This window comes from Bos javanicus, chromosome X, assembly GCF_032452875.1.
Source record: "Bos javanicus breed banteng chromosome X, ARS-OSU_banteng_1.0, whole genome shotgun sequence".
NCBI classification, from domain to species: Eukaryota; Metazoa; Chordata; class Mammalia; order Artiodactyla; family Bovidae; genus Bos; species Bos javanicus.
The window spans coordinates 37,423,143-37,437,399 of NC_083897.1; the positions used below are offsets into that span (position 1 = coordinate 37,423,143).

Here is a 14,257-nt window from a genome sequence, read left to right on the forward strand (position 1 = left end):
AGGAGTGGGCAGAGGGAGAAACTGGGCCGCCGTGCAGGCCAGCCCTCCACGGAACTCTGGAGCTCAGCTGACCCTTCTGAGTTGTCCCGGTTGGGCCAAGGCCACCAGGCCCCTGTATCTCCGTAATGATCAGCCATTCAGTTCAGTCACTCAGTCATGGCCAACTCTTTGCGACCCCATGAACCACAGCACACCAGGCCTCCCTGCCAGTCACCAACTCCCAGAGTTTACCCAAACTCATGTCCATTGAGTCAGTGATGCCATCCAACCATCTCATCTTCTGTCATCCCCTTCTCATCCTGCCCTCAATCTTTCCCAGCATCAGGGTCTTTTCAAATGAGTCAGCTCTTCGCATGAGGTGGCCAAAGTACTGGAGTTTCAGCTTCAACATCAGTCCTTCCAATGAACACCCAGGACTGATCTCCTTTAGGATGGACTGGTTGGATCTCCTTGCTGTCCAAGGGACTCTCAAGAGTCTTCTCCAACACCACAGTTCAAAAGCATCAGTTCTTTGGCGCTCAGCTTTCTTTATGGTCCAACTCTCACATCCATACATGACTACCGGAAAAACCACAGCCTTGACTAGATGGACCTTTGTTGACAAAGTAATGTCTCTGCTTTTTAATATACTGTCTACGTTGGTCATAACTTTCCTTCTAAGGAGTAAGCGTCTTTTAATTTCATGGTTGCAGTCACCATCTGCAGTGATTTTGGAGCCCAAAAAACAAACTCAGCCACCGGTTCCACTGAACCCTGACTATCCTGGGAGGGGGTGTGGCCTGCTCTGAAGAGGGGCGAGGCCTGCTCCAGAAAGGGGTGCAGTCTGCTCTGGGGTGGGTGTGGCCTCCCTGGGAAGGGCCCGTGGGCTGCTATGGGGAGGGGACGTCCAGGCCACTGTAGGCGGGGCATCGGCTTCTAGAAGAGACCTGAGCTCTAGGCGGGGGCGAGGGTGGGGGTGGGCCTCCAGCAGCACCCAGAGCCCAGGTGGCCGGGTTCGAGCACTTTCCGGGCCATTCCCCACCCCCGCAACCTCGTCTCCATCTCGGCCCCCACCCACTCACCCTCCATGTCCTCACGTGTATCGGGGGCAACTGCTCCAGGTCCCAGGGGCCGCTGCACTGTGCCCCTCAGCTGTGGGGGCTGCCCAGGGGTGTGACCCAGTCCTGCCCGCCTCCCGGGGGGCGGTACCCACCTCCTCTTCTTGGCGGTTCCCCGTGGGCTCCTCTGGCGCTCCGCTCCTTGGGTAAGGTAGTCCCAGGTACCCAAGGGGCGCCCCTGGCTTCTCAGTCAGTGAGACCCCTGTGTTTAGCTGCAAGGACCTTCTGGAATCGCTGAGCCCAAACAGAGCTGCAGGCGGGGACGGGCAGCACAGACTCCCTGGGTGGGTCACAGGGGAAAAGAGATTTGTTTGCTGTCATTCTTTGGTTCCTAAATGCCTGTGTTCTCATTGGGGCCCCCAAAGCATCTCTGAATCAGTGCATATCCGGCACCTTGGAGGCTGACCCTCTAGCTTCGTGGAGCTTTAGGTAGAGAGGTCCTCCAATTCCTTTCTCTGTCTGGCAGTTTCTGGATAGGGTCAGATTAGATCAGATCAGATCAGTCGTTCAGTCGTGTCCGACTTTGCGACCCCATGAATCGCAGCACGCCAGGCCTCCCTGTCCATCACCAACTCCTGGAGTTCACTCAGACTCATGTCCATCGAGTCAGTGATGCCATCCAGCCATCTCATTCTCTGTCGTCCCCTTCTCCTCTTGCCCCCAATCCCTCCCAGCATCTGGATGGGGTGGCATCCGATAAATCCAATCAATGCCATGGTCGTGGGCTCACTGCATCACCTCCTTTGCTGTACACTGGTCCCAATCTGTTAGGATGTCATATGGGATCCTGAATCAGTGAATCAAACCCTCGGTGAGTCCTCAGGTGCCTGTGCTAGCTGAGACCCAGCAGGCAGGAAAGCTAACATATCCCTGGAATACATGTCTCTTCCCACCAGAATGAAGCGCCAGCCCTGCTAGGATGGAAGGGATTTAAGGCAATCATTTTGCCACCAAATATTTGGCTAGTGTGCATGATGGACCAACTGGGAATTCAGCAGTGGTTTCTCTTGCTGGTGGGTTGGATTTTTGGAGGTGACACTAGTTAAATGAGCCTGCAGTTCAGTTCACTTCAGTTGTTCAGTAGTGTCCGACTCTTTGTGACACCAGGAACCGCAGCACGCCAGGCCTCCCTGTCCATCACCAACTCCTGGAGTTTACTCAAACTCATGTCCATTGAGTCGGTGATGACACCAACCATCTCATCCTGTCATCCCCTTCTCCCCCTGCCTTCAATCTTCCCAGCATCAGTGTCTTTTCAAATGAGTCAGCTCTTCAGTGTCTTTTCAAATGAGTCAGCTCTTCGCATCAGGTGGCCAAAGTATTGGAGTTTCAGCTTCAACATCAGTCCTTCCAATGAATATTCAGGACTGATTTCCTTTAGGATGGACTGGTTGTATCTCCTTGCAGTCCAAGGGACTCTCAAAATTCTTCAACACCACAGTTCAAAAGCATCAATTCTTCGGTGCTCAGCTTTGTTTATAGTCCAACAATCACATCCATACATGACTACTAGAAAAACCATAGCTTTGACTAGATGGACCTTTATTGGCAAAATAATGTCTCTGTTTTTTAATATGCTGTCTAACTTGGTCATAACTTTTCTTCCAAGGAGTAAGCTTCTTTTTAATTCATGGCTGCAGCCTTAGTCAGTGGGAAACTTTGCTTTTGGGACCATTCACTAATTCTCTCCATAGCCACTTAGCTTATATCTTGACAGCACAGAGATGACATGTGTCAAGGCTGGCTAATGGTAACAGTCAGTCATGTTGTCTATGTTATTCTTTTATGCTTCTTCCACAATAGATACTGTCTGAGGCATGAACATAGGACATGCAGGTCTTTTTATTTTGCACCCACTGACTAACATGCTTTGGCTCCAGACATTAGTGTCCCTGACTTTCCACTCCTTTTCCTTCTAGGCTCCTGAACAGACAGTCAAGCTATCTGCTGCTGTCCATCAGTCTCAATATATTTGGCTGTTTCTCTTTCTGTTCAAAGTGAAGAAGCAACAACTTTAGCCAAACTGTGGCCCATTAGGGGATATTCCTTCTCCACTCTCTGTTAAGTCCAACCCTGAGTGGGGCTGTAATACAGCGTCAGTCCATTTTTGGCTTGCCCCTGGGTATCAAGCTGTGTGTGTGTGTGTGATCAGTCGCTTCAGTCGTGTCTGACTCTACGACTCCATGGACTGTAGCCCGCCAGGCTCCTCTGTCCATGGGATTCTTCAGGTCAGAATCCTGGCATGGGTTGCCATTTCCTCCACCAGGGTATCTTCCCAACCCAGGGATCGAACCCGGATCTCCTGCTTTGCGGGCAGGTTCTTTACCATTGAGCTACCTGGGAAGCCCCACAGCAAGCTGACCCATCTGGAAATAAAGCTCAGAGTTTTTTCTCCCCTTAGCAGCTGGTTTCCAGGGATCCCTGACATGGCTGTAAGTGTAACGTGAGGTACCAGCGACCGTGTAGCAGGACTAGATGAGATGGGCTGTTGAGGATCCGCTCATTCAGCTGCAATCCATGCAGGTCTCCACTCCGTGCTCCGTGAATCAGCTGATTTTACTGGAAGGGCTTCCTTATCAGCATGCTGGCTTCAGGCCCTCAGCCAGCGCAGAGTCATCTGTCCCGGCCTTGGGCTGGCCAAGCTGCTCGCTGGGCATGTGCTTTCTGGGGCGATCTGGAAAGCCTGGGATGGACTGAGTTGCAAGGCTCTCTGGGATGGGAGGGAGGCGGGGAGTCACTTATCTTTTAATTCACTAGATCGCATTTGAAAAGGGCCAGAAGAATGGTCTCCTAGATCCCCTGATGGCACCTCTCAATGACATCTTTATTCAAAGTTCAAGATGAGGTCTTCCTTCCTTCCTCCTCTTGGCCTTTTCAGTCAGCCTCCCTGAAAGAGGTCCGCACACACTTGGGAAGAGCATTTGCAGTCAATCTTGATGTTTGACCCCTGCAAGGCTTCAGAGGTCTTCCTCTGCGCCTCTGCATCACTTGGCCACTTTCTCTTGTGCTTCCGACCATCTTGACTTTACGTGGAGGAAGGGAAATGTTAAGTGCACGCTCCCATGTTCAGGCTCAGCCAAACCCTTCCGTTTTCTGAAGAGGCGTCTACCTCACTTCCTTGGCTGATCCTTCCTCCTCGGTCTTGACCCCATCTCGGGCTCATGGAGCATCCTTCCGTGAGTGGCTGTCCCGTGTGTCTGTCTGGGTCTACCCCTTTTCTTGCCACTCTTCCCTGCCCTTCCATTCGTGTTGTCATATGACTCAGCAATTCTAATTCTGAGTATGGACTCAAAATAATTGAAGGCAGAGTCTTGAGCTGTTTGTACACCCATGTTCATAGTAGCATTATTCTCAATAAGTAAAACATGGAAGCAACCCAAATATCCATCGATGAATGAATACATTAAAAAAAAAGTGATATATACATCAAATGGAATAGTACTGAGGCTTGAAAAAGAAGAGAATTATTACACCTACTGCAAAATAATTGAACACTGAAGAGTTTCTGCTCAGTGAAATCAACCGGTCACAAAAAGACAAATACTGTGTGATTCCACTTGCATGAGGTGCTTACAGTAGTGAACTCTATAGAAACAGAAAGTAGACTAATGGTTTCAGGACCTGGAGGAAGTGGGCACTGAGGAGTTAGACTTTCAGTTTTGCAAGGTAAAAAGAGTTATGCAGAAGGGTGGTGGGGATGGTTATCGTTACTTTAATAAAATTAATATACTTAGTACTAATGGAATGTATACTTAACAATGTTTAAGATAGTAAATACTATGTTTTGTATGTTTTACTGCAACAAAAAGTTGGGAAAAGTTTACAATCCCTGTAGGTCAGTGATTTTCCAATTTAGCAACTTTTACCATTTTAGATTGCATTTGCCTTTTCTACATCAGTATTCCCACTAAAACCTTTCTAAGAAAACAAACAAACAAAAAAATTTCTTATGAGAATAAATTATTCTCTGGTGTGGCTACTCCTCAAAGGAATGCTGAAATTTTTGTTTTAGCATAAGGTTGAGAAAGAAGTAAGTAATAAATGTGAGATGCCTTGTTATTTATTTCACTGCATGGTAATCCCAAGTATAGTGTGCCTATCACTCCAAGTATACCAATACCCACAATCAGAAGCTGCCACTCTTTTTAGCAATTTATCTTTATTGTTGTCCTTTGTACCATTCTCAATCTCTCGTATATCCTGTTTTGCAAAACCCCTGAGGGGCAATAAGACAAGAAACAACACCCACTCTACATTTATTTATATACCTTTAAAGCCTCTCTTTTTGCATATTTCTAGCATGTGTCCTGGGATGGTACAGTGGCATGCAGTACATGGTTTATAAGTGAATGAATATACATTTGCAGGGGGTAAGTGCTCAATTTTTTTGACTCTCCACGTGAAAGCTTTCTGTCAAGGCAAGAGCCTTGTTTTCTCCATATGAATCTTTATAACTCAAATGTTCATGCCTCTTGCCTACACTTCCTTGGCTTGTTGAAAGATTACCAATTGGTAAAAATATGATGACAGACAAGAATTAGGTGGTCAGAGCATAAACCAGGAAGAGAGCCTTCTATGGCATGTAAAAAACTGCAAAACTACTCCATGGGGTAAAAAAATCGGCACATGAAAATCAGTGAGTAGACATAATCACCTACAACCATTTTGTATTTTCTGCCAGTTTGGCTGGGGCTTTCTTTGCTATGATTCACCATAGTCCTTTTGATTACTCAAACTAGACTGGGCCCGAGGACATGTAAACCTAACTTGTCAGATAGGGAGACAGGAAACAGTTGGGTATCAGCCTTAACCTAAAAGAGTTTTAATAATTGAGGCAAAGAATAACATTTGGGGAACATTAACATAATTATCTTTTGGGGGGATGTTAGTTCTAAAAGGTCTTGTAGGTCTTCATAGAACTGTTCAACTTCAGCTTCTTCAGCGTTACTGGTTGGGGCATAGACTTGGATTACTGTGATATTGAATGCTTTGCTTGGAAATGAACAGAGATCATTCTGTCGTTTTTGAGATTGCATCCAAGTACTGCATTCCAGACTCTTCTGTTGACCATGATGGCTACTCCATTTCTTCTAAGGGATTCCTGCCCGCAGTAGTAGATAAAATGGCCATCTGAGGTAAATTCATCCATTCCAGTCCATTTTAGTTTGCTGATTCCTAGAATGTCGATGTTCACTCTTGCCATCTCCTGTTTGACCACTTCCAATTTGCCTTGATTCATGGACCTGACATTCCAGGTTCCTATGCAATATTGCTCTTTACAGCATCAGACCTTGCTTCTATCACCAGTCACATCCACAGCTGGGTATTGTTTTTGCTTTGGCTCCATCCCTTCATTCTTTCTGGAGTTATTTCTCCACTGATTTCCAGTAGCATATTGGGCACCTACTGACCTGGGGAGTTCCTCTTTCAGTATCCTATCATTTTGCCTTTTCATACTGTTCATGGAGTTCTCAAGGCAAGAATACTGAAGTGGTTTGCCATTCCCTTCTCCAGTGGACCACATTCTGTCAGCCCTCTCCACCATGACCCGCCTGTCTTGGGTGGCCCCACAGTGCATGGCTTAGTTTCATTGAGTTGAAGACTCTACACATGGACATCACCAGATGGGCAACACTGAAATCGACTGATTATATTCTGTGCAGCCAAACATGGAGAAGCTTTATACAGTCAGCAAAAACAAGACCGGGAGCTGACTGTGGCTCAGATCATGAACTCCTTATTGCCAAATTCAGACTTAAGTTGAAGAAAGTAGGGAAAACCACTAGACCATTCAGGTATGACCTAAATCAAATTCCTTATGATTATACAGTGGAAGTGAGAAATAGATTTAAGGAACTAGATCTGATAGATAGAGTGCCTGATGAACTATGGACAGAGGTTCGTGACATTGTACAGGAGACAGGGATCAAGACCATCCCCATGGAAAAGAAATGCAAAAAAGCAAAATGGTTGTCTGGGGAGGCCTTACAAATAGCTGTGAAAAGAAGAGAAGTGAAAAGCAAAGGAGAAAAGGAAAGATACAAGCATCTGAATGAAGAGTTCCAAAGAATAGCAAGAAGAGATAAGAAAGCCTTCCTCAGCGATCAGTGCAAAGAAATAGAGGAAAACAACAGAATGGGAAAGACTAGAGATCTCTGCAAGAAATTTAGAGATACCAAGGAAACATTTCATGCAAAGATGGGCTCGATAAAGGACAGAAATGGTATGGACCTAACAGAAGCAGAAGATATTAAGAAGAGGTGGCAAGAATACACAGAAGAACTGTACAAAAAAGAGCTTCACGACCCAGATAAACACGATGATATGATCACTCACATAGAGCCAGACATCCTGGAATGTGAAGTTAAGTGGGCCTTAGAAAGCATCACTAAGAACAAAGCTAGTGGAGGTGATGGAATTCCAGTTGACCTATTTCAAATCCTGAAAGATGATGCTGTGAAAGTGCTGCACTCAATATGTCAGCAAATTTGGAAAACTCAGCAGTGGCCACAGGACTGGAAAAGGTCAGTTTTCATTCCAATCCCAAAGAAAGGCAATGCCAACAAATGCTCAATCTACTGCACAATTGCACTCATCTCATATGCTAGTAAAGTAATGCTTAAAATTCTCCAAGCCAGGCTTCAGCAATACGTGAACCATGAACTTCCAGATGTTCAAGCTGGTTTTAGAAAAGGCAGAGGAACCAGAGATCAAATTGCCAACATCTGGTGGATCATTGAAAAAGCAAGAGAGTTCCAGAAAAACATCTATTTCTGCTTTATTGACTATGCAAAAGCCTTTGACTGTGTGGATCACCACAAACTATGGAAAATTCTGAAAGAGATGGGAATACCAGACCACCTGACAGGCCTCTTGAGCAACCTACATGCAGGTCAGAAAGCAACAGTTAGAACTGGACATGGAACAACAGACTGGTTCCAAATAGGAAAAGGAGTACGTCAAGGCTGTATACTGTCACCCTGCTTATTTAACTTATATGCAGAGTACATCATGAGAAACGCTGGGCTTGAAGAAGCACAAGCTGGAATCAAGATTTCCGGGAGAAATATCAATAACCTCAGATATGCAGATGACATCACCCTTATGGCAGAGAGTGCAGAGGAACTAAAAAGCCTCTTGATGAAAGTGAAAGAGGAGAGTGAAAAAGTTGGTTTAAAGCTCAACATTCAGAAGACTAAGATCATGGCATCCCATCACTTCATGGGAAATAGATGGGGAAACAGTGGAAATAGTGTCAGACTTTATTTTTGGGGGCTCCAAAATCACTGCAGATGGTGACTGCAGCCTTGAAATTAAAAGACACTCCTTGGAAGGAAAGTTATGACCAACCTAGACAGCATATTCAAAACCAGAGACTTTACTTTGCCAACAAAGGTCCATCTAGTCAAGGCTATGGTTTTTCCAGTGGTCATGTATGGATGTGAGAGTTGGACTGTGAAGAAAGCTGAGCGCCAAAGAATTGATGCTTTTGAACTGTGGTGTTGGAGAAGACTCTTGAGAGTCCCTTGGACTGCAAGGAGATCCAACCAGTCCATTCTAAAGGAGACCAGTCCTGGGTGTTCTTTGGAAGGAGTGATGCTAAAGCTGAAACTCCAGTACTTTGGCCACCTCATGCGAAGAGTTGACTCATTGGAAAAGACTCTGATGCTCGGAGGGATTGGGGGCAGGAGGAGAAGGGGATGACAAAGGTGAGATGGCTGGATGGCATCACCGACTTGATGGACGTGAGTTTGAGTGAACTCCAGGAGTTGGTGATGGACAGGGAGGCCTGGCGTGCTGCAATTCATGGGGTCGCAAAGAGTCAGACATGACTGAGTGACTGAATTGAACATAATTATGAAATGTCTGATTCAGTAGCTGATCCATGTGTAAATGGATGTGGGGTGTGTGTGTGTGTGTGTGTGTGCGCGCGCGCACATGCGCATGCTCAGTAGTGTCCAACTCTGCAAACCCATGTACTGTAGCTCACCAGGCTCCTCTGTCTATGGAATTTTCCAGAGAAGAATACTGGAGAAGGTTGCCATTTCCTTCTCCAAGAGATCTTCCCAACCCAGAAATCGAACTCATGTCTCTTGTGTCTCCTGCATTGGTAGGTGAATTCTTTACCACTGAACCACCTTGGATAATTGGTGGTATCTGGTAATTTTAGGTATATACTGAAAAAATTGAATTCAAGGTACTTAGATGAAAGTTGTAGTATTTTTTAGAGATAAAATTGAAGGATGAAGTTATTGTTTTGGCAAAGGGTTTTTTGGCTGGTAGTGTATGAGTATTGATTTTATGCTTTTTCTTATTGTATGGCACTTAATGTGTCAGATGACTTTTGAAAACAGTGTTTTGATTTGATGGTGGTGGTGGTTTCGTTGCTAAGTCATGTCCGACTCTTGTGACCCCATGGACTGTAGCCCGCCAGGCTCCACTGTCCATGGGATTTTCCAGGGAAGATTACTTGAGTGGATTTCCATTTCCTTCTCCAGGGGATCTTCCTGACCCAGGAATTGAGCCCGGGTCTCCTGCATTGCAGGCAGATTCTTTACCAACTACGCTATGAGGAAAGATTTGCTCTTTGATTTGATAGATGTTATGAATTGTCTGGGCTTCGCTGGTAGCACAGCTGGTAAAGAATCTGCCAGTAGTGCAGGAGTCCCAGTTTGATTCCTGAGTCAAGAAGATCCACTGGAGAAGGGATAGGCTACCCTCTCTAGTATTCTTGGGCTTCCCTGTTGGCTCATCTGGTAAAGAATCTGCCTGTAGTGTGGGAGACCTGGGTTCGATCCCTGGGTTGGGAAGATCCCCTGGAGAAGGGAACAGCTACCCACTCCAGTATTCTGGCCTGGAGAATTCCAGCGACAGCCTGTCCTGGTCTGTCCAGGCGTCTATAACAAAATACCATAGACTAGGTGGCTTATAAACAATAGACATTTATTTCTTACAGTCTGGAAGCCAGACATCCAAGATCAGAGTGCCAACTGATTTGGTGTCTGGTAACAGCCCTCTTGCTGGTTCAGAGATGCCATTTTTTGTTGTAACTTACATGGTTACAAGAGGTGAGATATCTCTCTTGGGGGTCCTTTATAAGGGCACTAATCCCATTTGCGAGGGTTCTGCACAGAAACATTCAGTCTCTAGCAGGGATCCAGATACCATTTCCAGTCTGCCTTGTTTATGGTAGAGGAGAGTGGGATGGAAGCATGACCTCCAGCTATTTTTCCAAGCATGTTCAGAGAAGGGTCAACCAAAATGAATGACTTTTTCTCTTCACACAGGTTTCCTCCCAGAGTGCCCAAACCTTTTCCATTCAACACCTCAGTCATGTACAGAAAGACTGTGTTTGTAGAGTTCACGGATCAACTTTTCAACATCGCCAAGCCCAGGCCACCATGGATGGGTAATGTAAACAAGATTGACTCTTGTGAAACTGGGTGTCTTGTTTCCTTGCAAGAATTACCCAGCCTTGGACTGCAGTTTTTTAAGAGGGCAGCTGCCAAAGAAAATATCTTCTTGGTCAGCCTTCCCTTATTACCACCTCTTGGGGAAATACACTGACCAAATGGTCTCAGTCTTCTTGCCTGGATCTCCTCCTGTGTTTAGATGTTCAAGTGCCCTTTATCTTGGACCTGGGTTCATTTTCTTTTTTCTCCCTGCTTTCAATTCCTAGTTGGTCTTATCCATGCTCATGGCTTTAAAAGATCATATATGCCAGTAACCCCCGAGTTTATATCTTCAGTTCAGACTCCTTGTTTGATACCTCCACTTAGATGTCAAATAAGCATGTGAAAGTGAAAGTTGCTCAGTCATGCCTGACTCTTGGTGACCCCCATGGACTATACAGTTCATGGGATTCACCAGGCCAGAATACTGAAGTGGGTAGCCTTTCCCTACTCCAGGGGAATCTTCCCAACCCAGGGATTGAACCCAGGTCTCCCACATTGCAGGCAGGTTCTTTAACAGCTAAGCCACCAGGGAAGCCCAAATAAGCATGTAACAAGGTGTTAAGATTTCCTGTCTTAGAATTATTTCTGAGAATTATAGCTGACAAGTAGTCCCAAATTCTAAAGAAAGATAACAGCCCACCTATTCAAGACTTGTTCAGATAGTGCTCCAAATTGGTTCAGCAACCTTTAGGCCATCATATACCTTCAAGTTTTATAAAAGACGGCTAGGAACTTATGAAAAACTTTAGGTTTGAGGATTTCCTGTGAAAGCATTTTTGGTATTTTGTATATATCCCCACGGAGAGGAAGGATCTCCCCTCCCCACCATGTCAAGCTGCAGTGAGGGAGGCTTTAGCAGAAACGTTTAGAAAACTTGAGAGAATTTTTGGCACTTCGAGGATACTGATTCGTGCCTCATTTTTATCTGGAAAAAACTTTCAAGGCCAAAGTCTTGCGGAGTTTCCCCTATGGTGTCAGAAGGAGAGTGGGATATGGCAGAAGCTGACTGCACCGCCACTGTTAGGTGTGAGACCAGGAAGATTATTGGACAAAACTTGCCTCAAGAAGACCCTGCCTGAGAGGACTTTTTGCCAGGGCTAGGTGATCCCATCAGAGAAGATCTGTGTGATTGCACTCTCAGAAGCACAAAATGAGAGGAGAGATAAAGTGAAAACTGGACAGGGCATATCACAGGACAGGGGGAAATGGAGTAGGATGTCACCATACTGAGAGGGAGAGAGTTCTCAAAGAACTCACATAAGTTCTCTAAGAAAGAAAGATGTAGAAATTTGGCCTATGCCACATGCAGGGGGTACCAAAGCCACATTATCGCTAAACGACCAAGAAAAATCTTATAATTATGCCTTTTTTCCACTCCTGTCCTAAGCTCCAACCTTAGAAAGTCCAGAGGCAGTAAGGTGATTGGCGAGGGAAGGCGAGAAAGCAGTGAACCTGCTAACCAAATATCTTTTTCTCCCCATTACTGATTTCTGAGTCTATTTCAGAGCTGAACTGGAGGAGGGGGGAATCCCTGAATCGCAGGGAACATCAAAAGTTTGCTATGAGGCCAGACTGGACTTCTTAGTACCTACGATAATACTGTTAATATGTGAAGGTTACCTGGGGGAAAATTGGGATTGCTCAAAATGCGAGAAAGGGAAATTCTACATACAATTAAAAACTATGAAAAAGAAACCTGTTTCATATTTTCATCCCACTAAATCCAGTCCATTCAGTAAAGCCATTTGTAGGCCTCACGCTGCGGTTCATGGGGTCACAAAGAGTCAGACACGACTGAGCAACTGAACTGAACTGTACTTTGTATAGACTTCCCTGGTGGCTCAGACAGTAAAGCGTCTGCTACAATGCGGGAGACCTGGGTTCAATCCCTCGGTTGGGAAGATCTCCTGGAGAAGGAAATGGCAACCCACTCCAGTATTCTTGCCTGGAAAATCCCATGGACAGAGGAGCCTGGTAGGCTACAGTCCATGGGGTTGTAAAGAGTTGGACACGACTGAGCGACTTCGCTTTCACTTATATCTAGTATGACTGTCTGTAAGTCATCAATTTCCTCCAAATTTTCTGTGCCATGGCCTGATGACCACTCAGTTGCACAAATCAAAATCACAGGAGTCATGCCTGGTTCCGATGTCTTTCATGCTTCCCTCCCACCCCATCTTCAACATGCAACTTATGAGCAAGTCTTGTTGACTTGCTGACCTAAAATAGACTACCAGATGTCTCTCCAGAAAAGATGGGTTTCTTGAGGATCAGCAGAGGATGGCAGTTTGGTGTCTGAAACCATAGCAAGTTGCAAACAAGTCCTCAAATAACAAGAAGAGAAGAGCACAGTTCACAGAGGGGTAAAGGAACTTGGAAGGGCTCAGGAAAACAGAGAGTCCACGGCTGCTCATTGATTGAGTCCTTGCCAACAATGATGAGGAATTTTTTCCTCCTTGGGCTCTGCTATTGTTACAGGGCATGAGAGTTCCCCTTCTGGTCTCGAATTCTATTTAACTGATGTTTCTTTTTTTAATATTTTTATTAATATTATAAATATTCATTCAAAATATTATTTTGAATGTCTTCCTCCAAAACAAGTCTCCAGTCCATTTCTTCTTCTAAATTCCTGTAACCTCCATAGTCTTACATGTTATATTCCCTGCCTGCCTCTATAACCTTCTTTTCTGCTATCTTCTATCTCATTCACTTTGCTTCAGCCACAGGTTACTTTGCTATCTTTAAAGTATCTTCTGGTTGCTGCCTCATCATTTTCTAGTATGCCACCATGGTTTACAGCATTTATAACAACCTAAAGTTTTCCTGTTTATTTACATATTTAATAGCTTCCCTCATGGCTCAGTTGGTAAAGAATCCGCCTGCAATGCAGGAGACCCAGGTTCAATTCCTGGGTTGGGAATATCCCCTGGAGAAGGGAAAGGCTACCCACTCCAGTATTCTGGCCTGGAGAATTCCATGGATACAGTCCATGGGGTCACAAAGAGTCGGACATGACTGAGCGACATTCAGTTTTACTAATGTCTCTCTAATTTAATCTCTATGGCCTATCTTCTTAATTACTTCTTGTCTAGTGCCTAGGATGGTTTATAGAATATAGTAGGAACCCAATTATTAGTTGAATGAATCAATGCATTGAATGCATTGCCGGAAATCTGTCCTCAGAACAACCGTAAGGCTGGGCTGGTTATAGAAGTTAATGTATTCATTTGGCTACTACTTTTTATCAGTAATCTGAAGGACTTGCTTCTGTCCTGTGACTTTGACCATCATTTTTGTGGTAACAGATTTTTTGGAGTGCTACCTTCCAAATGGGGCTTCCCTGATGGCTCAATGGTAAAGAATCAGCCTGCCAATGTAGCAGATGTGGGTTCCATCCCTGGCTCAGGAAGATCCCCTGGAGAAGGAAATGGCAACCCACTCCAGTATTCTTACCTGGGAAATCCTATGGACAGAGGAGTCTGGCGGGCTATAGTCCATGGGGTCGCAAAAGAGTCGGACATGACTTACCAGCTAAACATCCTTCCAAATGACATTGCAGGTCTGCTGGGTCCAACTATCCAGGCTGAGGTTTATGACACCGTGGTCATTACATTTAAGAATATGGCTTCTCATCCTGTTAGTCTTCATGCTATTGGCGTATCCTACTGGAAATCTTCTGAAGGTGAGTCAAATGCCCTCCTATGG

At 45.3% G+C, this 14,257-nt stretch overlaps 1 protein-coding gene across 4 annotated transcripts in view; it reads left to right on the forward strand.

Annotated features, from left to right (window-relative positions):
• Positions 1–14,257, forward strand: part of F8 (coagulation factor VIII) — a 142,232-nt gene that overhangs the window by 9,617 nt on the left and 118,358 nt on the right. For 3 of the 4 annotated variants that reach the window (XM_061408901.1, XM_061408900.1, XM_061408903.1), the window contains exons 3-4: positions 10,385–10,506; positions 14,112–14,234. In XM_061408901.1, coding sequence (XP_061264885.1) covers positions 10,385–10,506; positions 14,112–14,234 — 245 coding nt within the window. Of the gene's footprint in view, positions 1–5,383; positions 5,468–10,384; positions 10,507–14,111; positions 14,235–14,257 lie in introns of those variants that run through there. The other variant, XM_061408902.1, reaches the window with a different exon arrangement.